At 46.6% G+C, this 24,283-nt stretch overlaps 1 protein-coding gene across 1 annotated transcript in view; it reads left to right on the forward strand.

Annotated features, from left to right (window-relative positions):
- The first annotated feature begins 755 nt into the window (after window positions 1–755).
- The window catches only part of smarca2 (SWI/SNF related, matrix associated, actin dependent regulator of chromatin, subfamily a, member 2), a 35,801-nt gene continuing 12,273 nt past the window's right edge, over window positions 756–24,283 (forward strand). The window contains exons 1-29 of the mRNA XM_031570616.2: window positions 756–1,124; window positions 3,147–3,398; window positions 3,644–3,776; window positions 4,232–4,552; window positions 4,944–5,045; window positions 5,859–5,953; window positions 6,098–6,288; window positions 7,393–7,519; window positions 8,063–8,236; window positions 8,695–8,868; window positions 9,530–9,700; window positions 9,916–9,972; window positions 11,173–11,303; window positions 11,882–11,939; window positions 13,948–14,048; window positions 14,436–14,583; window positions 15,204–15,367; window positions 16,158–16,224; window positions 16,345–16,455; window positions 16,798–17,040; window positions 17,746–17,859; window positions 18,377–18,484; window positions 18,651–18,737; window positions 18,939–18,985; window positions 19,317–19,483; window positions 19,828–19,991; window positions 20,904–21,131; window positions 22,107–22,184; window positions 23,833–24,051. Of these exons, the coding sequence (XP_031426476.1) occupies window positions 3,171–3,398; window positions 3,644–3,776; window positions 4,232–4,552; window positions 4,944–5,045; window positions 5,859–5,953; window positions 6,098–6,288; window positions 7,393–7,519; window positions 8,063–8,236; window positions 8,695–8,868; window positions 9,530–9,700; window positions 9,916–9,972; window positions 11,173–11,303; window positions 11,882–11,939; window positions 13,948–14,048; window positions 14,436–14,583; window positions 15,204–15,367; window positions 16,158–16,224; window positions 16,345–16,455; window positions 16,798–17,040; window positions 17,746–17,859; window positions 18,377–18,484; window positions 18,651–18,737; window positions 18,939–18,985; window positions 19,317–19,483; window positions 19,828–19,991; window positions 20,904–21,131; window positions 22,107–22,184; window positions 23,833–24,051 (4,008 nt within the window). The 5' untranslated portion in view covers window positions 756–1,124; window positions 3,147–3,170. The remainder of the gene's footprint in view (window positions 1,125–3,146; window positions 3,399–3,643; window positions 3,777–4,231; window positions 4,553–4,943; window positions 5,046–5,858; window positions 5,954–6,097; window positions 6,289–7,392; window positions 7,520–8,062; window positions 8,237–8,694; window positions 8,869–9,529; window positions 9,701–9,915; window positions 9,973–11,172; window positions 11,304–11,881; window positions 11,940–13,947; window positions 14,049–14,435; window positions 14,584–15,203; window positions 15,368–16,157; window positions 16,225–16,344; window positions 16,456–16,797; window positions 17,041–17,745; window positions 17,860–18,376; window positions 18,485–18,650; window positions 18,738–18,938; window positions 18,986–19,316; window positions 19,484–19,827; window positions 19,992–20,903; window positions 21,132–22,106; window positions 22,185–23,832; window positions 24,052–24,283) is intronic.

The following is a 24,283-nucleotide window of genomic DNA, read 5'->3' on the forward strand; positions in this document are numbered from 1 at the left end:
CCTGCTATTTGAATATTATCTCTGGCAGGAATCTAACATCTGGGTGATATTATGCACACAGGTAATTAGTATTAAGACTACTTAAATGCCAGTTAAAATAAAGTAAGAGCGGCTGTGAAATAAATCATGAATGGATATTTGTAACAATTTTGTGCAGCTGGGTCGTGTGACGGTTTTCAGTGATGCAAATGTCTGTGTGTGTTTATAATAGCTTTTCAACGAATGTAGAATTATCTACACTATGCAAATTTTAGCTGTCGCCTATCAATCATTCTTTGATGGAAAAGTTTGTTTAAGCAATGTTTAAACAAATACATTTTCCGATTTCTAGCCCACCTCATCCATGGTTTCTTTCCCGAGCCTCTGTTGCCATCTTGTGGTTACTCAAAGGCCTAGATATGGAATATCTTTGACTCAGCCACTAAGCACCACTAGCATTTACATTGTTGCCTAAATTTGTCAATTACATTTCGCAATCCTAAAGCTACAGAAGCATCGATATGACGTAGCCTACTGCGAACCTGCCAAATTAAAAACGGCAGCAACAAGCACATTATGATGGTAAGAAATAGGCCTACTAACAGAGGCCACCTGTTTATCCACCACTGATAGATGCATGTGTAGAGTCCTGAAAATGTATGTGATGTGGTCGAGTCTACCTCCTGAGTGACAAACAAAAACATGACCGTTTTGTAATGTTTCCACGTCTTTTTGAGTACTCAATCAATACGACAGCACCAAAAGCAGAACTACACAGTTGTATGAGTGATGTTTTCTCCTCCCCTCTCCACCATCCACACGAAAGAGGGTGTCTGGCAGGTCCTCATCCAGTGCGGACAGTCTGCCAACAACTGTTCCAGTAAATTCGGAGCTCGTCTACAGAACTCGTAGTGCACCCGCCCAGCAGAACAACATTTGAAATAGATGTACTTCTCAACCAATCGTATTGCAATATGGAGAGTATTTCCTGTCTTTTAACAAATCAGAAATAGATACACAAAAAAAATCCAAACTTGAATATGTCAGCAAAACAGAGGGGGAGGGGATCAACTGATAGCAGCAGTCATATTGGAAGCTAAAATTATGATCTGAGGTTTCTAAATCGATTATTTCCCCAAGAAAAGGTAAATTTCGTTTAGCTCACTTGTACATTTAGTCAGTGACACTTTTATATAGGCCTTTCATGTGGGACATACATTATTCATAACTAACGGTTTTCAGTAAGTTACCTGTGAGATATCTTACTACCATAGACATTATGCTGATAGCATCAAAGCTAACTTTACCTAGCTGGTGCCTCGGCTAGCCAACGTTACTTACAGTAACTGTTGCCAGGGTATAGCTAGCCAGCTAGCAGTGAAGCTAGGTAGTAATACAGTTGCTAACTAACCACTGTGCTAGTGAAAAACTATCATGTTAGCTAGCTTGTATGAAACTTTGACATGAACCGAATGTTTAGCCAATAGGAAACAAAAATGATATATCCAGCACAATCATTTTTAATGTACAATGTCCGCGTTGACTTATCTTCGTGCTTAATCCACGGGAGTTGCCTGCGATCACGAAACTTTTGGTCTACTTCGACACACTGCAATGGCGTGCCCAGCTCTCACCAGGTTGGGCGTAAACAGCGTTTAGAGAGCCTGCGACTGGAGTTGAGTGAAAACGGCGCAGTCGAGGAAGCCATGATCCAATCAGCAGTAACGTTACTTAATGTAAAGTCGTACGTGGAACTTTAGAACTGTTGGTGAACAGTTGTTTTCTTACAATAAAATCAGTCTTATTTATAAAAAAGAATGTTTGGGGCAATCATGGACGTTTTAGTAAAGGACCCCTGGAGCAATGAAAGTTTTCATGAGCAAGTTAAGGTTAGCAGGCGGGCTACTTAGCCAGATCATTTTCCCGGCCTGCCCAGTAGGTTGCATGCTGTGGTTCACAAGTGTGCGCAAGTAATGCAGTAGCTATCATCCAGAAACTATAATTGCAAATCGAATTAAATAATGAAAATATTGTCTTTTAAGTGCTGTCAATGTAACTTAGCTGTTTACACTGTATCCAAGTAATACAGTAAAATAAGTAACGTTATCATTACCCGTGGGTTAGTGTGTTTATAGTAAGGTTGTCACAGTTAACGTCACTATTATTCTGTTTAGAAGTGGTTCTGTTCCAAAAGTAGTTTAATTAGTAAAAGTCGTTTTATGTCCAGTTAGTTTTCCTCTCAAAGTGCTATCTGACACATATCAGGGGATTGACACATGGGCCAACCAAGGGGTGTGTCAATTGTCACTTTCAATTCACACATTCTTCTCATGCAACTACAGCTCTGATACAGCCTGACTACACTTGTCTGTGACATGCCCTGCCAGTCAACGACTTTTAAGGCAGCAACATATACAGGGATTACTTAAAATACGAAAGATACATATCAGATAAGTTGATAAAAGAATAACACAGTCTATGATTATAGTGGTATTCCATCTGATGGACAATATAGCATTCAGAGGAAGTTTAGATTTCTTTGAATGGTCCATATGACCTATACACCTATGACCAGTAGTGTTTATGAATATATATTTCATAAATATCTTCTCATTTAACAATTTGGGAGAATACAGACAAATCATAAAGCGCAAATAATACATTAGTGGTAAAGGTGTAGCAGTAAATGTACATTTTTGTAGTGATCAGGAATATTATGTTTTCTTTTTCTTTTTAATCAGAACATCAGTGGTGCATAATGTGGTTTAAAGGCGCAGTCCTCGATTTTAGCAAAATGTGGTTAATATTTGATCTTGTCAGCCACTCAAATTACACCCCCCTTCCGTGCTCCTGAAGCAACGTGATGATTGGCTGGAACTGTGTATTGTGCACTTTGTTTGTTTCCCAATTACAGAGCTAAGAACGAACACCTGAGGTTGTTTTAGACTCCCTGGACGAACAGCTAGAGGAAAGCGGGAAGAATTTTGCTGAATTAAACTAGAAGTGTAATGGATTATAATCCAGGACTGCGCCTGTAATGACCCCTTGAAGTTTGAAACTCACCTAGTTCAGATCATTGAAATTGAAAGACTTACTTTTTTTTTTAGGTATCTGAAATGGGGCATTTAAGCATGTAGGAAAACGTTATATGTGTCTCATTCTTCCAGCAGTTGAACAGTCTCTCCAAGGACATGTCCACACCCACGGACCCATCTGGAGGAATGTCCCACCCTGGTCCATCCCCAGGCCCAGGCCTATCTCCTGGTCCTATCCTGGGGCCCAGCCCTGGTCCAGGCCACTCTCCTGGGTCAGTGCACAGCATGATGGGCCCCAGCCCAGGGCCTCCCAGTGGGCCTCACAGCATGCAGGGCCAGGGGCCTGGAGATTACCCTCAGGAAGGCATGCATCAGTTGCATAAGGTATTGTACCATCTGATCTCTGGCTACATACATGGCAAAGGGGATTAATGTGAATAATAGATAAGCTTGATGTGTTGACAACAGGGTATACAAAGTGCTCTACAGAGGTTAAAACGAGACAGAATACAGTATAGAGGGGAAACAGACAGAAAACGATGTAGTTAATGTTGTAGACCTGTTTACCCCAAACCAAGACAATAAGGAAAAGGCGTTGGCTTATGTTTGTGTCTGTGTTTTCCCCCCAGCCTATGGAGGGGATGCTGGAGAAAGTGGCGATGGGTGAGGAGGTGCACTTTGGCCAGATGAAGAATGTGGGTATGAGGACTCTGCACAGTGGCATGGGTCCCCCTCAGAGCCCCATGGATCAGCACAGCCAAGGTAGGGAAACAAGAGTTAAAATGAGGGAATTTCACAGCATTGTAAGAGCTTGAAACACTCTTACTGTATATGCAAGTAATATATATATTTAAAGGTGCCTCACTGTAATTATTATAGTGGTGCATTTGTGCCCTGCGTGTGTATTATGGAAGTCTACTTAAATTAAGAGGATAAGGTTGACCTCCTTTTGAGTCTTTGTTGAGTGGCACTTGAGGTAAATTGTACATAGAAATATATGCAATACATTTTTTTTATTTCAGTTTATAATGATAAACTTGGGTCGCTGAAGTTAACAAATGTAAAAGGACAACATTTCAACCACTCGACAGACTAAAAAGACAAATCATTGGATCTCACCTGTACACTTTTTTTCACCCCTTCTTTCTCCTCTCCTCTCCTCTCTCTCTCCTCTTCTCTTCTCTTCTCTCCTCTTCTCTTCTCTTTTCCTCTTTTAGGGTACATGTCCCCTCACCCCTCACCCATGGGTGTCCCCGAGCACGCACCCAGCCCCATGTCCAGCAGGGGACCCACCCCTCCCCAGATGCCCCCAGCCCCCCCGGTCCAAATGATGCCCATGGACCCGCAGCCGGGCCGTGGGCCATCCTCCTTCAGCCCAATCCAGCTACAGCAGCTCCGCGCCCAGATCCTGGCGTACAAGATCCTGGGCCGCGGGCAGCCGCTGCCAGAGAACCTGCAGCTGGCTGTGCAGGGCAAGAGGAGCCTTCCCACCATGCAGCAACCGTCCGTCAACACTGGCCCCTACAGCCGGCCACCAGGTGGGCACCTTACTCGAGGAAATTCAGTACAGATCATTCTAGTAGATCATGAAAATAGAGCAAGTAAATAAATTAGCATAGCTAATAAATTAGTATTAAAATGTATGTGTAGTCCATACCAAGGGCCAGGGATCAATACTGCTCTTGGAGCCCCCCGGCACTGCTTTTCTTCTGTCTGTCCTTGCTCCAAGCAGATCTGATTAAGGCCATTGTAATGCTGATGCAAATGGGGTTTGATCAGCTAATCGAAACTGACGCTCACCAGCTCAGTCAGGTGTGCAGAGGTGGAAAACATCACAGCATCACTGCAAAGGGGGGCCCAGAGGTTGGAATGCCGGGCGGGTTGCATCCCTTAGCTCCCTAGCTGATGTTGGCCTTGCTCTTCTCGCAGGTATGCCAATGCCTCCTATCAGCGGACCTGTCCCTGGGCCATGCCCTGCGCCTGCCATGCAAGGACACGCTCAAAGCCCCGCACCAAAGCCCTGGCCGGAGGGTGAGTCTCCTGGATGGGGCTGGTGGAAATCTAATGTTCCAAAGCCAAGTGCTGGAGCCCAACCTTCATGTCCAATCTCTTTCCAATCGAGCTGGCTTGTTAGGAAGTCAGGTCGTCGGGAATATGTATTCATGTAACGTATATATATATAAGTCTTGGCACGTTCCTCACTTTGAAGTCAGTACCAGATAACTTGGGGCCACGCTTCTTTGAAGTAGTGTGTGAAGTTCAGATGGCTGTTAGGATGCGACTCGTGACCCTAGATGCGCAAAAACACTGGAGAGAAAAAGTGATTTTCTCCAGCGCTGTATCGATGAGATATGTTGTTGGCTTTGAAGAAGGAAACAAGAGAACAAGAGCGCAGTATTAACAGAATCTCCAGAGGTATTGTGAGATGTATGGTGTAGTCTTTCACATATTATGTGATGAAGAGCTTTCTCCCTCGAGAAATGTGTGCACTCAGAATTTCTATTGGAACTAGCCTTAGGGTGGAAAGCATTCATCATTTCTTTATGCACATCACGAGACACTATATACAGTTAAAGCCAGAGAATGTTATCCTGTGGAATACGCTCAGAAACTACAGTTTGTGAGGAGGAATTGTAACGTAAGGGTGTTGACGTGAGGGTGTTCAGAACTTGTATGTGTAAAATGTTTATTCCAGCCATGTCCACTGGTAGAAAGTCACTTTTGTGTTGGTTCAAATTGATGAAACACATGACATGGTGATGATAGAGGAGGTGGTTGCCAAACATCAATATGCATTATCCAGAACGTTCTGTCATTGATTCCCACTCCCATCCTACCCACTAGGTCAAGGTGCTGGTGAACCCTCCACAACCCCCCAGAAGCACCCGGTGCCCACCCCCAGCGGCCGGCCGTCCCCCGCGCCGCCCACCGCCCAGCCGGTACCCCAGCCCATGTCCGGCCTGTCAGGGGGTCCTCAGCAACAACACCAGCACCAGCACCAGCACCAGCACCAGCACCAGCACCAGCACCAGCACCCGCACCAGCACCAACACCAGCACCAACACCAGCACCAGCAACAGCAGCAGCAGCAGCCACTGCCCCACCAGCCCCCCGCCCAGCAGCAGCAACCTCTCCAGCAGCAGCAGCAGCAGCAGCAGCAGCCTGGCCACCCCTCCCTCATCATCCAGCTGCAGCAGAAGCAGAGCCGCATCACGCCCATCCAGAAGCCCCATGGCCTGGACCCTGTTGAGATCCTGCAGGAGCGCGAGTACAGGTGAAAAAAGAAAAACCCAAAGGAAGAGTAAGGGGTCAAGGAGACAAAGGGGTACGGAGGAGAGGTCAAGGCCATCTATGCCCGATTTGAGTCTTTGTCCTTTGTTTCCCTCTGGCCCCTTCCTTCACCTGCAGAGGGTTAGGCTTCTTCCATCTTCCTCTGTTGTTGAAGGAGTGTCTCCAGGGCTTCTTAAATAATGGAGAGCAGTGTGCTCTCTTGTGCTCCCTGTTCAGACAGGGCTTGTTAAGGATGGCCTCACCCGATGCCCCTGTTGCACGGACTTTGGCCAGCTGTTGCTGAGCCCCTATGCCCTTCTCATTAGTCTTCAAACTCGATTGAGCCTAGACGGGGGGCAAGGCCCGAGACGAGAGAGGGGCTCTGCTCTCCCTCTCTCCCGGAGGAAAGCTCTTTTTGAGCTCCTTTGAACTTCTTAGCAGAGAGCGCTGGTTGCCTCTTCTCTCGCTCATGCTCTCTCGGCCGAGGCCGGGGCCCCCCGTTGACAGGTGGGCTCTGACATGCTCGTGGCCCAGGGGAGTGGGATGGAGTTGAGAGCTGTCTGGCCAATTAGAGTCACTCTCCATCACTCACTGTGGCAAAACCACAGAGAAAGGCTGTCCTTGAAGATTATTTTCTGTGTTAAACACAATTGACATTATTGATATTGAAACGGCAATGAATCATTTCATCACCAATTTTGCAGCCACATGACACAGTCGACCTTGCCCAACTGCTTTATCCTTTTTCAAAGTTAAAAAGTTATGAAACCTTATTATGGTGCGGTTGAGTGGAAATTAAAAATAAGGTTTAGTGTGATAAAAATAACAACCCTAATATCATAGCATAATCAACTGAATACAATGTTCATGAATCCTCATCTTCAGTCAGTAGGTAACCAGCCAGAACGTACTACAGCAGCTAACGTGTGGGGTCAATTTAGCAGGATTACTGGCCACTTAACCAGGCTTAGCTGGCTATATACCAGCAGGATTACTCGCCATTGTGCTTTTTGACTTCTTCCTAATCCCTTAATTTGATTTACACAAAAGATTGTGGCGTGATCTCATATTGATCCGTTCTCCTGCTCTCCCCCCCGTCTCACTGCAGACTGCAGGCCAGGATCGCTCACCGCATCCAGGAGCTGGAGAACCTGCCTGGCTCCCTGCCTCCAGACCTGCGCACCAAAGCCACGGTGGAGCTCAAGGCCTTAAGGCTGCTCAACTTCCAGCGGCAGGTACAGCTCAGCTTCACACACACACACACACAAATATATCGAATGGATGTCCTCTGTGGGTTTCAGCTAAATAATGTGTGTATACTAGGCTTTTCATTGCCACAGGCACAGACAGTTACAGGAGAAACTGAATGTTAGTCTACTACACCATTAGGGGGCAGTCTTGGCCTTCAGTTCATTACATTCAACATGATTTAAAAGGAGTCTATCAGAAAATCACCCCTGTCCTACACTACATTAAGCCTCAACCTCACCAAAAAAAGACACCCTTAAAAATTGGATGACAGCCAGCGAGTCCTAATGACCATCCATCATTGTGAACTCAGCCTGAACCTCTCGCCACGGTAAAGTACATCTCCTTGTCAGGATTCGTATGGTCAGTGGAAATGATGATAGATGGTTGTTCAAGATACCCCTTCTCACTGTGTTCTTTCTGTCTCTCCCATCCCTCTGCCCCCCCCCCCCCCCCCCACACACACACACATACCCACACATGGAAACACCCACACATACACACACATGGACATACGCTCACACACGCAGCTGAGGCAGGACGTGGTGGCCTGTATGCGGCGGGACACCACGCTGGAGACAGCGCTCAACTCCAAGGCCTACAAGCGCAGCAAGCGGCAGACCCTGAGGGAGGCGCGCATGACCGAGAAGCTGGAGAAGCAGCAGAAAATTGAGCTGGAAAGGAAGCGCCGACAGAAGCACCAGGTGCAGGGGCCATGACACGCACACACGTGCATGCACATGTGCACATGCTTACAACGATGCTCACATACTCTCATATATAGCTACATACACTCAAACAGTCCACAAGCACCCATACTCACACATACACATACACTCACACACACACACACACACACACACACACACACACACACACACACACACACACACACACACACACACACACACACACACACACACACACACACACACACACAGGCACACAGGCACTCATCTGGATATGTATACACACATTCATTCACATACAGTAAATACGTGGTATGTGTGAATGCAGGCATGTGCGCACACACTCTTGCACGCACTCGCTCACATGTGCTCGATCAGAGAAAAGCATCTGTACAGTGTATATATATGAATGGATAGATTTACACGTGCTCAAACATTACACATGCATTATTCCATTGTGCTTGTCATTCCAGGAATATTTGAACAGTATCCTTCAACATGCCAAAGACTTCAAAGAGTACCACAGGTCCATTTCTGGAAAGAACCAGAAGCTTACCAAGGCCGTTGTCACGTGGCACACCAACACGGAGCGTGAGCAGAAGAAGGAGACGGAACGGATCGAGAAAGAGAGGATGAAGAGGCTGATGGTACGTGATCTTCGTCAGCCATTGTACATTTTTTTTATGAAATGTGGATTGTGTCATTCGTATCCTATGAACATGTGGGACCTGCGTTGGGCGACAGCGCAGTCCTGACTTCATCTCGCAACCTCGGCCATTGGAGGAGGGCGTGCTGGCAAGGACGCTTAAAACCCACGGGTACTAGCGTCTGTTGCTAGCATGTCTTGTACTTCTTACACATGGAACGTGGTGAGGTGATGTTAACAATGTTGACACGTTCGACACATACAGCCCATTCTTCTTCCTTACCGATCCATGTAGCGGCCAGATTAGGACCAGATTGGTTCCAGTCGGTCAGCTGCTGTCATGGAAGACTGGCCAAGTATATTACCTGAATGATGACTGAAAAAAAACTGCAAAGACTGAAAACAACAACTGTAAAGCTTATGCTTAGACAGATTCAACAGAAGCAAATGTAGTAAGGTGTGGGTAACTTGCCCATTTATATTTGTTATATTATGTTTTCAAATGCAGTTTGGAGTGCTGTGTTTTTTTGTCATGTTTTCTGTACACGTTCTGTCTCATTGGTGCGGTTGTATGTTTAGCATTATGTACATGCGTATGTGAAGTGTGTGTGTGTGTGTGTGTAGCTGTGTGTATGTGTATTAACGTGTGCGGCCTGGTGCAGGAGGAGGATGAGGAGGGCTACCGGAAGCTGATTGACCAGAAGAAGGACAAGCGTCTGGCCTACCTGCTGCAGCAGACGGACGAGTACGTGGCCAACCTCACCACCCTGGTGTACGAGCACAAGGCCGCCCAGGCCGCCAGGGTGAAGAAAAAGAAGAGGAAGAAGAAGAAGGTGGGAGAGACGTTTAGGGGTTAAGATACATTTCAGTCAAATACAATATATCAGCCTCAAAGAATACCTGTAACCATACACTTTAGTTTACGCTTGGGCTACATGGTGTGTCTCTTGAGTTTGTTAAGTGCAGCGCAGTGTGCCATGTTCTCAACCTCTCAAGCTTGTTTCATTTGTTCGGTCAGATGAATTTGTCCCTTTTTTTTTGTTTGCAGTCACCGAAATTGGATGAGAACGCTGAAGGACTTGGAGCCTTTGGGCCTGATGGAGAGGTAAACCGTGGGCTTTCAGAAGCACACAAAGAACTTTTCAAAGTCGTTTGCTTTGTATTGTGTGTGGCCATAGATAAATACCAAGGGGAAACTGGACCTTATTGTAAGTTAAGTTAAGTTTGGAAAGAAAGAAAATGGATTTGGAGGTCAAAGAAGCTGTTCTGAATCAATCAGGAAACAGCACTGGTGAGTTTTAAAGGTGCAGTCAGCTTTCTTTGTAGTCCAAGCCCAGATTTGCGACTAGTTATCCACAGACTTGTACTCCCATCACAAAGAGTCATGTCCCCGCGAGATTAATCACTTTAAAACAAAGGAGACATTTTCTGTCGAGAACTGCCCCACAGTTGGCAGGCAGAGGCCTTTTATCTTTCCTTCCCGCTTGTTGCTGACCTGAGTTTGATCAGTCCCTCCAGGAATTTGCGATCTTGCGATTGAACAAATTCACATAAATTCAAGGATTTACCACAACACTTGCAAGGGGTTGCAATTTTCTTTTAATTTCCCTACCCATACTGCTTTGTGGCGTCCTAGATTAATGATTTTTAACCAAGACCTATTGTGTGTTTTAATGTGATATTAATGTACCTAAGTGCATTAGTAATCTATTGCCAATATTTCTTAAGTAAGTAACCAGGAGTCTTTATACAGGTTACTGTCACCAGTGATCTGAGATTTCAACTCGTTTTTAATGGAAAAACCTTTTTATAGTGCCTCATCCTTGCAATCTAATTCCTAGACTTCCCACAGGAAACGCAAATACAAAGTAACCGAAATTTTAACCGAATTTTTTTACATTTCCCGCAGCAAATTCAGTCATTTTTGACCGCAAGTATCACCTTTGCAAGATCCTGGTGGGACTGAAAGCCCTTCAGGAAAATACCCTTGAATACAGGTGTGACAGCTGATCTTGTGTTCTTCTTTCCCTCGTCCTGGAAAAACCACCCACCCCCGCCCCTCCCATCGTCCTTCCTCCCTGTCTTTGCAATCTTCTCTGACGTCCATCTAAAATGTGTCTCTGCCGTTCCTGTCTATATCTCCCTCCCTCATCCTATCCCCTTGTCCCTCTCTTTCTTGCCCCATCTCTCTTTTCATCTCTCCCTTCCTCATTCTTTCTTCACCTCTTCCTCTTCCTTGTCCTACCCATCTGTCCTCCTCCTCCTCCTCCTCCTCCTCCTCCATTCCTTTTTCCCCTCCCCGCAGCCCATGGACGAGAGCAGTCAGATGAGTGAGCTGCCAGTCAAGGTGATCCAGACGGAGACGGGCAAAGTGCTGCAGGGCACCGAGGCCCCCAAGTCCAGTCAGCTGGAGGCCTGGCTGGAGATGAACCCAGGGTGAGAGAGGCCTGCCACTACCATCCCCCCGCGCCCCCCCACTGTCTATCTCTTTCCATGCCTCTCCTCTCTTGTGCCCTTTCTCTTCTTAAGTGATGTCATCCTCTCCCTCCCAGCGAGGGAGGTGAAGAGTGCCAGAGTGTTTAGAGCTCCTGGTGATTTTAAATGCCAGGGGGGGATATCATTGAAGTCAGGAACGCTCTCTGAGCTGTCAGCAGTCAAGCGAGCTGTCGGGTGGGAAAACCAGGCATAGATAGTCCTGAATGGATGCCTTGACTGATGAGGGATTGGTTGTGGAAAGGCAAAGGAGAATTAATTCAGTAATATAAAAAGAACAATCATAGGTTCTACAGCGTCCTTCTCCTCTGCGTCGCCCTTGTCTCGTGTCAGACGGTTGACAGTGAGTTGATGTGTGTGTTTTTTTTGTTTGTTTGTGTATCCACCCAACACAGTGCATGAGGCTTGACATTGCGTGTGCCAGCACACAGGCAGCAGGGATTATATTAGAGACGGCCAGACATGATGGTGTAAACATCAACAGCATCTGATAAGCTGCTGTCTCTGCCTTTGTTCTGCAGCTATGAAGTGGCCCCACGGTCCGACAGCGAGGAGAGCAGCTCCGAGTATGAGGAGGAGGTGAGCAGAGCTTTCTCTTTTTTACTAGTAGGTGAGATCTGAAGGCCATGGCCAAGGCCATGCTTGTCATATACCATTTTACCATATACCATTATGCACAGCCACATCCATACGTTTACAGACACAGGCCAAGGTTTCATGCATGTATGCATTCACATGTACGACTAGAGCCAAGGCCATAGTGAGAAGATACTGCATACATGAGTAATAAATTGGTTAGATTATATTCTGCTGGCTATTTGTGCTGTGATAGGACATGGTCATTCATGAATATAGCCCATAGTTGAACAACGAATTGCATTATTTTTACAGCAGTTTAGCCAATTAGTAAAACCTTAATTTTAGAAGCATCTTTTTGTGTTGGCGTTTTGATTTGAGTTTTGAATGATGAATACATTTGTCTGTGGCATATTGGTGTACATTCTTTAAGTTAAAGGATAAGGATAAGGATTACGTTCTCGAGTTTTAAAAATCACAGCACTCACAACACAACATTTACTATTGACAGAACATGCTTCTTTAAAATGGAAATGGTATTTCTCTAGCTGTCAAATAGAGAACCTGGATTGGAGAGGTCTATCCATTAGGCACACATGACAGAACACATACAGTTGGGAAAATAAGTATTTGACCCCCTGCCGATTTCACAAGTTTGGCCACTTGCAAAGAAATGTGTGATCTATAATTGTAATGGTAGGTCTAGTGAGAGACAGAATATCAACGAAAACAGTTATGAATAGATTTGCATTTGTCGCGGAAAATAAGTATTTGAACCCCTACCAAACAGCAAGAATTCTGGCTCCCACAGACCAGTTATGTGCCCAAGAAGCACACAGATTAGTCCTCATTAGGCCTAACAAGGTACACCTGATCTCAACTGGTGACGTGTATAAAAGAAACCTGTCCAAAGAATCATACTTCACACCTTCAACCTCACAACCATGGGCAAGACCAAAGAGTTGTCCAAGGATGTCAGAGATAAGATTGTAGACCTGCACAAGGCTGGAATTGGCTACAAAACCATCGGCAAGCAGCTTGGTGAGAAGCAGACAACTATTGGTGCGATTATTCGCAAATGGAAGCAACACCAAACAACTGTCAATCGCTCTCGGTCTGGGGCTCCATGCAAGATATCCCCTCTTGCTGTATCGGTGATCATCCGAAAGGTGCAGAATAACCCTAGAACTACACAGGGGGAGCTTGTGAATGATGGGGCAGCTGGGACCACAGTCACCAAGAAAACCATTGGCAACACACTACGTAATGGTTTGAAGTACTGGAGCACTCGCAAGGTCCCCCTGCTCAAGGAAGCACATGTACAGGGCCGTCTGAAGTTTGCCAATGGACACTTGAATGATTCTAAGGAGGATTGGGAGACAGGATGTGGTCAGAGGAGCCAAAATCAAGCTCTTTGGCATCAACTCAACTTGCCGCGTTTGGAGGGGGAAGAATGCTGAATATGACCCCAAGAACACCATCCCCACTGTCAAGCATGGAGGTGAAAACATTATGCTTTGGGGCTGTTTCTCTGCCAAGGGTACAGGACGACTCCACCGCATCGAGGGGACTATGGATGGGGCCATGTACCGCGAAATCGACAGGGGGTCAAATACTTATTTTCCCCACTGTAATACCCCCCATATACATACACGCACAAACATGCACTTTAAACATCATAATCACATTATCAGAAAGTAATGTGGCAGAAGTAGCTGTCCAAGTTGGTGGACCTGGCATGCAATTAACCTTTCACCCTCGTGCCTTCATGACTCCAGTCTACGGTTGACAGCAACACTCTCCTCATCCTACCTTCCCCCCTCCTGTCCTTTACAGTTCAGCTCCATCCATCCATTTATCCATCCATCCATCTATTCATACATTTTGTTTGTAGTATCTGAAGGATTGAGATCGCCACGGGGGTAACTTGTGCATCGCTGTGGACGGATTACCTCTCCAACTGCCTCTAATTGCCCCCTTCTGTTCTCTCTATTGTGGTGTGTTTGTGTAGGACGAGGACGAGTCCACGTCACACCTGGACTTGGAGGAGAAGAAGTCCAAGGACCCCAGCGGAGACGCGATGTTCGACAGTGCCACCAAGCACATCATCGAGTATGTGTGACATGCATACACACACACACACACACACGCGGCAGTCTTTTATTCCCTCGACCATCGTCAGCTCAGCTTAGCCCTCTCAGAGGGGCCCATTCACTTCACCCCCTCATCCGCTGATCCAGGAGCAGCCTACTGCAACCGCGCGCTGTTAATGTAATCTTGTGTTGGAGTGGGCGAGTGTGACCCAGCATTAGAAAGAGACTGGAATCACTTCTGATCTGACTCTTAAGGTCTTCTCTCACTTCACCTCTCCCCTATCCCCTCCATCATCTCCCTTTTGGTGTGTGTATGTCTGGCTCTCACTGTCTCTCTCACTCTGTCTGTCTCCCTCTCTGTCTGTCTCTCTCTCCCTCTCTGTTTATTTCCCCTTTTCCCCCACAGTTCGGTAAAGCAGGACGTGGATGACGAGTACAGCGCTCAGGCTGGTGAAAACAGTTCTCAGTCCTACTACGGCGTGGCCCATTGCGTCATCGAGAGGGTGGAGAAGCAGTCCTCCCTGCTGATCAACGGCACCCTGAAGCATTACCAGGTAAAGGCGCTAAACATGCATGCAGTGCAACCTCAGCAGACAGGACATATATGAAGTGAGACATGGCATACATTAAACACATGCAGAGATTCTCAGACTGGAACTGGGAGAAAGTACCGCGATGAATGCAAACGCACACGTTCACACCGACTCTCTCAGATGCGCACACAAGGACGTGGACATGACCCTGCATACACAGTGCTCTGTATGGTGTGCAGAGATAAGTGAACACACACACACATACACACAGCGGAAAGGGCCGATCTGAAACGCATACCTTGTTGTTTGGCGACAGTGGCGAATGGATTATGCCTGCTGGTAGACAGGGTGGCTTGGAGTGGGTGACTCAAAGGGCACAGACAGGAGCGAAAATGATAGAGTAAAATAAGCTCCACATTGTAGGTTCTGAAATAAATGTGTGCATGTGTTATGGTTAATGTGTTTACTGCCCTATGATAAAAAAGCACAGAAGCTTTATTTATTGTGTTACGTGCACAACTTTATTTATTGTGTTACGTGCAAAAGTCATTGCCCTTGCCACACTACGTATGCAGAAGGGAAATGAACGTATGTGGTCAGCGTGCTCATTGAAATCCTGTCGTCTGTGTCCCTCGGCTCAGATCCAGGGCCTCGAGTGGATGGTGTCGCTGTACAACAACAACCTGAACGGCATCCTGGCCGACGAGATGGGCCTGGGCAAGACCATCCAGACCATCGCCCTCATCACCTACCTGATGGAGTTAAAGAGGCTCAACGGGCCCTACCTGATCATCGTGCCCCTCTCGTGCGTTACGGACCATGCTAACGTACACCACACACACACACACACACACACACAGTGACTTGCACACTATTGCGTTTGAATTGAGTCTTTCTCTCAGTACTCGGACATGGCCCCGTCCAAGTCGGGAGTGAATGGCAAATGATGACCAATCATCTAGATTGTTCCTGAGTAGAATGGTAGTGAGGGGCGAACGGAGTTAGCTAATGGAGTTAGCAATTATGTGGTGACACAGCTGGGTGGATTATCTGCCACTGCTACGTAGCGTGAAGAGATGTAAATGTTAATTCATGTTCATTTCAGAAAACAGCATGTTTGCCATCACATAGTCATCGGCTTGCAGCTGGGTTCAAGACTCTCATTACCTGTCTCTGGCAAAAAAAAGTTTTCTGAGAGAGAGTGAGACGGAGTGCGAGGGAGGGATGAGAATAGGTGTAGATGATAACGACAGGGTTGGGGTCTCCGTGCGCAAGGTGAGGGAGAGGATTTTCAGCTAATCCTGCAGAGATTGATCTGTCTAGGGAGCAGAGGGAGCTGCACATGTCACACCCTGACACACACATATAGAAATACACACACACACACACACACACACACACACACACACACACACACACAGACTGTGTGGATTAGCCTGTTCTTGGGTGTGATTCATGTGATTCAGGCTCCTGTGAGAATGATTAGCTTGCTTTCTTTGGTAGCGGTCTTTTCTTCCAACAGATGGCCATCTCAAAGCCTTTTATGTTATTATCAGTGATGTGAACTGAAATGTTTTCCCATTCATTTCCGCCAGAACTCTCTCCAACTGGGTGTATGAGCTCGACAAGTGGGCACCAACCATTATCAAAATCGGATACAAGGTCAGTCATTTGATCTTTTTTTCCACCACTACCATAATAATATTCTCCAATAGTCCAACCTCACGCTTTCCCCTGTCTCTTTATCCGCTGTGTGACGGAACCCTCTTGTCTTCCGTAAAGGGCACGCCCTCCATGCGTCGAAACCTGGTGCCTCTGCTGCGCAGCGGCAAGTTCAACGTGCTCCTGACCACCTACGAGTACATCATCAAGGACAAGCACATCCTGGCCAAGGTGAGTGAGGCGGTGGAAACCAGCCCGGGCTTCCGTCAGAGACAGAGAGAAGCCTCAACTGTCTAAACAGTTGCTAGACAGAGGTGAAATTCGAGAAATGCTGCAGGAAAGTATTTAATGTTGGAACAGTAAGACCAGCTTATTGCAGCAAATGGTATATGCAGTATTTGCAAAGAAGTGGATGCATTTGGAACATTTGTTGCCAATTGTTATTGTGGAACTATTACAAGCTTTGTCATTAGCTCTGTCTGTGTGTTCATCCAAATGATTACACCAGAGTGTGTGTTTCTGTTGTGCCCTGCAACGTTTTTTCTCAAAGTCTGCATTTATTTCCTCTCCCAGATCCGCTGGAAGTACATGATTGTGGACGAAGGTCACCGCATGAAGAACCACCACTGCAGGCTGACGCAGGTGCTGAACACACACTACGTGGCCCCACGGCGTCTCCTGCTCACCGGGACGCCGCTGCAGAACAAGCTGCCCGAGCTCTGGGCCCTGCTCAACTTCCTCCTGCCCACCATCTTCAAGAGCTGCAGCACCTTCGAGCAGTGGTTCAACGCACCCTTCGCCATGACCGGAGAGAGAGTACGACACACAGTTCCTGAGTTCCTGTAGAAGATATTTATTGATACAGCACAGTGCTTCAGTAGAATAGAGTAGTAACAGGCTGGCAACTGGTGGCATAAATCAATTTTAGTTTCAATTTTATTTGTTTATATAGAGCCATTAACAATAGACATTGGCTGCGGTCAGATGTAAAAAAAAAAAAATGACGTCCTATGTCCTTTCCTAACTACTTTTCCTTGACCTTGTGGCGCTTTCCATCGAGGCCAAGGAAAATTAGTTAGGAAAGGGCAAAGGACGTCATTTTTGGAAGATGTGAAGAATTCATAAGGACCATTGTGGTGCTACAAGAATCCGACTGCACTGGTACTTTAGCCTACGTAATTATGTGACAGCGGGTGGTATTGACATGGGTCTTTAAATGTTGCTGCCGCAAGGAATTGTGGGACGGCATTATCTCCTTCCCTTTCGTAAAGGATGGTCCAGCGTACCCTATGCTAAATGCTTTTGAAGATTTTGCCCTGGGCTCTGATTTGCTATACAGCTGAAAAACACATTTGTACTCATAACATTTCAAGGGTTTGGATTTAAACATTAGCAAGATCATTTTTTAAGGTTTTACACAAGCTTTGCTGTGATTTTGTTTAGCACATCAAATTATTAATTTGATTCCTTTTTTGTTGTTGTTCTTTTTCATGTTTTTGCATGTTTACTATTGGTTGGCAGGTGGACCTGAATGAAGAGGAGACCATTCTGATCATTCGCCGTCTGCACAAGGTACTCCGCCCCTTCCTGCTGCGTCGCCTGAAGAAGGAGGTGGAGTCTCAGCTTCCAGAGAAGGTGAACCTGAACCTCACTGTTTGTTTGGGGCCTCATGTTAGTTAATGTCTTGCCTAGACCAGCAAATAGTTGTGAATCGATTCATTATTAATATATGTATAATGAATAATTGATTTCAGCACATTAGCTGATGAATTTCAAAAGATCCCCCGTAGTCGTTTGAACTCAAAAGGCAAATAGCGGTCATGTGGGGAGAGACATTAACATGCAGAGCTGAGACTTAATGGCTTTTCGTGATGCAAATAATGTGAAATTGCCTTGGCTGAGTAATAAAGGTACGTGGCCATGGAGAAAAATGTCCAAGCCCCAACATCCAGCTGGCCTGGGTGTAGGAACCCTCTAATCCTGGCCCTCCGTATTAGTATAGGCTATTTGCTCAAGGGGATTACCCCCTCAAAGCATAGGTCATGACATTCCAGCCAGAAGCGAATGGAGGGCACGCATCAAAGTGGCCCAGCCACACAGCTGCCAACACAGGAGCACCTCTGGACTTCTGTTTCTGCCTTTGTTCGCTCAGGTGGAGTACGTCGTCAAATGTGACATGTCGGCCATCCAGAAGGTTCTGTACCGGCACATGCAGGGCAGGGGCATCCTGCTGACTGACGGCTCAGAGAAGGACAAGAAGGTAGGAGGAAACACCATGTCACAAAGAAGCTCTTTGAGAAGATGTGACTTCATGGTCTCTTTCTCTCTCTCTCTCTCTCTCTTTCTCTTTATCACATAAAGAGGTCAAATGTATTGTCATTGTATCTGGCTCTCTCTCACTGTCGTTCTCACCTCGTTCACCCAAGGGTAAAGGAGGAGCGAAGACCTTGATGAACACCATCATGCAACTGAAGAAGATCTGCAATCATCCTTACATGTTCCCGCACATCGAGGTGAGTCAGTCTCCCCAGAGCCCCCTCACTGTCTACGCTTGCTTTGATGTCGATCGAGCCCTAAGATACATGTGCATACGTGCATGAAAGGCGTGGGTGAAAGGCTTTTATGATGAATTCAGCTTATTGATCAAAAGGGTAATTTTTCCCCCGTGAACCTTTGCCTTGAATGATTTGACTCGGTTTGCCTTTTTTTTTCAGGAATCGTTTGCGGAGCACTTGGGTTTTCCGAATGGCATGATCAATGGGTAAGGAAGCAAGAAGGCATCTCATTCTGACCATGTGAAAACAGCGCCCAGAATCAAGCCGGGCCCTGCATAGTCTTTGGGTTAAGCGTTCCCATGATCGCCCCATGAGCACCAGTAACACTGCACACAAGGCAGCCACTGTTTAACCAAGCACATGTTTTTGTTTTCCCCTCTTTCTCTGCATGTTCCTTCTCTTCTTTTTTCCCTTCATTCTTCTTCTTTGACCTCCTCCATATCCTTCCTCTTCTTCCCCCTTTTCCCTCCTTCTCCTTCATCATCTTCTCTCTCCTCCTCCTCCTCCTCTCTCTCCTGTCACCCCTGCTCTCTGCAGCCTTGAGCTGTACCGTGCGTCCGGTAAGTTTGAGTTGCTGGACCGCATCCTGCCCAAGCTGCTGGCCACGAACCACCGCGTGCTGCTCTTCTGCCAGATGACCACCCTCATGACCATCATGGAGGACTACTTTGCCTACCGCAACTTCAAGTACCTGCGCCTGGACGGTGAGCGCCTAGATCCAACCCCCTCCACTCCAACCCCCAACTGTAACCCCCCACACCTAAATATACAACTATTGGTTATTCCCAACTATAGTTGGATAGATCACTAAGTTGGGTTGACAAACTATAAAGACTATAAAGAGTCTGTTGACAAATCAGCCGAGTTATCTGTTGTTATGGTGGTAAATCAGGTGGTATTACTGATACAGTCGCCTCTAATGCACTGCCATGTGAAAGAAAAGTCTTTTGAATAAAACTTGAGTGTTCATAGAGCTGTATCGCTGAAATAGAGTAGAATCTGTAGCCATGTAAGGTTTCTTCTGTTATCCCGTGTGTGTGGGGAACAGGTGCCACCAAGTCGGAGGACCGCGCAGCGCTGCTGAAGAGGTTCAACGAGCCCGACTCGCCGTTCTTCATCTTCCTGCTGAGCACACGCGCCGGGGGCCTGGGGCTCAACCTGCAGGCGGCCGACACCGTGGTGATCTTCGACAGCGACTGGAACCCCCACCAGGTTTGCCGCGCTCTCACAAACACTACTCACACTCTTGCACACACACAAACACACACACACACACACACACACACACACACACACACACACACACACACACACATTTACCTACCAAGAGCCAGGTATTCCCAATTCTCACTCGACTCCGTTTTTTTCTCCTTCCTCTCCTCTCATTTGTTTTACACTTTGTGACCTAGCTGAGACACACACACACACACACACACACACACGCACACACCCACACACACACGCACACACCCACACACACACACGCACACACCCACACACGCACACGCCCACACACACCCACCCACACACACACACACACACACACACACACACACACACACACCCTCTCCCTGCGGGTGACCTGCTTTAATTAACACTCAGCCGAATGAATTAGAGACTTGAAAATAAATGGTGTTGAGTTCCTCTGGGCCCCCCTAAAGAACAGGAAAATAAATCTGGCAGATATCCCACTGCTCTCTCTATGCATTTCAATTTATGCAAACAAAATGAGTCCTTCTGCGTTCTGAGTCCTTTGAGCGTTGCGTGTTGATCGTATTCCCATTCACAGTCATTCCAGGTCGCCTATAACTCAGTTGAGGTCACAACCAGTCATGGTAACTGAATAGCCTCTTCATTTTTATCTTCTACTTTTCAAACAACCTATCTAAGGTGAAAATTACAGGTTCACAGCAGGTCTGATTAACCTATTCAGTGACCGTGTCAATGGCCAGCCAAGAAGGAGGAGTAATCTATTGCGTCTTGTGTAACTCTCACTCTGTCTCTGTCTCCCCTCTCCATCTCTCTTTTTCTCCCTCTCTTTTTTCTCTCACTCGTGATGTATCTCTGCCTTTTTTCACTCTTCATCTCACACGCTCTCTCTCTCTCTCTCTCTCTCCCCATCAGGACTTACAGGCGCAGGACCGCGCTCACCGCATCGGGCAGAAGAGCGAGGTGCGCGTGCTGCGCCTTTGCACCGTCAACAGCGTGGAGGAGAAGATCCTGGCTGCCGCCAAGTACAAGCTCAACGTGGACCAGAAGGTCATCCAGGCCGGCATGTTCGACCAGAAGTCGTCCGGCCACGAACGGCAGGTTTTCCTGAAGGCCATCCTGACGCACGAGGAGCAGAACGAGGTCCGTCCTGTCACCTTCTCACTCCACCCTCCCAAATCAGTACTCTACCAGTCTGTGACCTGTGACCTTTCTAATACCTTTCCCTCACATACCTAGGGATTCGATTTTTCACTAATAGACTGAAGCCTCATCTGCTGGATGAAGATATGAAAGGCACGACTACAGAAAATCAGCTTGAGATTTGAGCAAATTTGAAGAGTCAATGTATTAAGTAGAGTCCTCCGAATGCAGACGTCAAAAGCCACTCCTCCCTGTTTGCGGTTGGACTTCGCCAATAGGGGGTGCTGTTTGTGCACAGATGGCGTGGCCAGGGGAGCACGGGAGTGTCAGGGAGCTTTGGGGGAGCGCACTCCTCACGCTTATATAACAGGCTGTCGCAAACGTCACTGAGCCATCACAGAGGCAGTGGCATTTATGTGTTATTGCCGTCTTTAAATAACACACCCTAATGCCACCCTCTCGAGCAGGAGGCTCCACAGAGTAGACGCAATGATTAGCAAATCAGCGAAGTGCAATAAAAAAGGCTCTGCCTTTGTGGTTCACAGACCTGGTAGTGTTTGACTCGTTTTAGCAATCCAATACTCTCATGCAACAAACCCAGCCTACTTTCTCTGGCTCCTTATTTGATTGGTCTCTGACAGCAGTTGTCCCTCAGGTTCGTAATGATGCTGTTAGTTGTATTTTTTTTTCTTTTTTCTTTCACTGTGTATTTATTTATTTTTCTGCCTTTGCATAATTTCAACCCAACAGCCGTGCACCGCGAATCAAACTAAAGCCCTCAGAAATGACTTAGCGTGATGGCTAACTGTGTGCATTTCACACATGGCTTGAAGTCTGCGTTTGTAGGCAGTGCATTACTGCAATTCTGCCATGAACGTTTAGCTCCCCCGCACAGTTTGACATACTTAATACGCTCTACTTTTCAGAGGTTTTCAGTCTGTCTCTCTCTCTCTCTCTCTCTCTTTTTGATGTCAGGAGGAAGACGAGGTCCCAGATGACGAGACCCTGAACCAGATGATTGCCAGGATCGAGGACGAGTTTGAGCTCTTCATGGTAAAGCACCAACCACAACCAAGTCTCAACACTAATACCACCCCCTCTAGATACTGTGTATGCAACTCCCCCCTCGCCCCTGTAGCGAGCGCAGCGCCATGCAGAGATAAAAGCATGTACGAGTCTGAGCTTTGCCCACTGTTTAACCCCAGCAGCACACCGCGTGGTTCGCTGATACCGCACGCTCTTAGAAACAGGAATCCTTATTGTTTGCTCTCTGGAGTGTGACGTGTGGTCATTTGAGCCTACAGATTGCTTTGCACTCCCCCGTGCTTGTCCCTCTACATAACCCATGATTGCAGCGCCTTCGTGATTGGCACAGTGCAGTCGTCCCCCTGCCTCCAAGAGATTTGGAAGGGGATATTGGAATTGAGGAAGATTTGGATGTGCGCTTGAGAAATGATCCCTTCAGTCTTGTGTGATGTGGATCCGTGGCTTCCATAACATTGGTGACCACAGCAGGTCAGGCAAGGGTCCTGAAATACCGTAATTTCCGGACTATAAGCCACTACTTTTTTCCCACGCTTTGAACCTCGCGGCTTAAACAATGACGCGGCTAATTTATGGATTATGATACCTGTGACTGTATACGGTGGCTTTGTGTTTACGGTGGCTTTGTGGAGCTAGGATGCTAGCATGGATGCAGCCGCATGGATGCTTAGCTCCACGCGATTTCTCAGTATCTCAATAACTTAACTAATGTCAAAATAACCACCGGCGTAGACAGAACTCAAAACAGTTTACAACAATACAAATCCAGTCTTTTCAAGTTCTTTAGCTCACTGGTTTCAAACTAGCGTCTTTCTTCTATCTCGCTGTCTTCAATCCAACGTTCTAGCTTCTGATTGACTCTTGCAACTGTGCTCTCTTAAAGCAACAGTGCACTTATCGTAACTGGCAAAACTAATAATATGCATCACTATTGTATTACTTTTGATATTCATTTTAGCCTGTGTAAAGTTCATTTGTTTCAATGTACCGGTAGGCACCTGCGGCTTATAGACATGTGCGCCTTTTTATGTTAACATTTTTTTATTTTTTATTCAGTGGGTGAGGCTTATATTCAGGTGTGCTCAATAGTCCGGAAATTACGGTAGTCATCCTCATATATTTACACGTAATACAAATACATTATGCATCATGCAAATGTTTGAGGGCTTATTATGGAAATACATATTTTTTTTAATTAATTAATGAATTTATTTATTTATAGAGTATGTAAATTGAGGCAGCGTGTTGTCGGTCAAGCCAAGAAACCTTGAACCTGAGACCTGAGGCCAAATGCTGCTGGGCTTTTCTCTAGAGACTACAATCTGAAAGACACATGTCGTCGACAAAAATGACAGCACTGGCAAAATACCTTTTTATTAATCAGGTTGACTAAAAGCTGAACTAGACAAAATACAAAATGTAGTCTGGTAGTTGAATGTAAAACATGAAAAAAATAAATAAACTGTTATCCTTAACAAAATGTGGCTTTATTTCTAACAAAATGTGGGCCTACATAGATTAAATGATGCATATCAACATACATTCACTTGTTGGCCCGGAAGGTTTGGGAAGTCTTGAACTGTGTGTGTGTGTGTGTGTGTGTGTGTGTGTGTGTGTGTCCTCACCTCCTCCTCCCCATTCCTGTCTCACCCTTCAGCGCATGGACCTGGACCGGCGGCGCGAGGACGCCCGCAACCCCAAGCGCAAGCCTCGTCTGATGGAGGAGGACGAGCTGCCATCCTGGATCCTGAAGGACGACGCCGAGGTGGAGCGGCTCACCTGCCAGGAGGAGGAGGAGAAGATGTTCGGCCGCGGCTCGCGCAGCCGGCGCGACGTGGACTACAGCGACGCGCTCACAGAGAAGCAGTGGCTGAGGGTGAGGGCCTGCCAAGAGTCTTGTCGTTCCTTTCGCCCACCTCTCTCTAAGTCTCCTTTGTTTTATTTAGTCTGCTTTGGTGCTATTCTTCTTTTCGTTTGGCCTTCTCCTCTCTGTCCTGTCTCTCTTTCGGTTGTTTCTCTTACCTTTGTCTCCTTTTTCGGTGCGTGAGCCTCTTTGTTTGTTTTTCCTCCGTAATCTAAATCTTCCAGACTCTCAGTGTCTGTCTGTA

This window comes from Clupea harengus, chromosome 7 (genome assembly GCF_900700415.2).
Source record: "Clupea harengus chromosome 7, Ch_v2.0.2, whole genome shotgun sequence".
Taxonomy (NCBI): Eukaryota; Metazoa; Chordata; class Actinopteri; order Clupeiformes; family Clupeidae; genus Clupea; species Clupea harengus.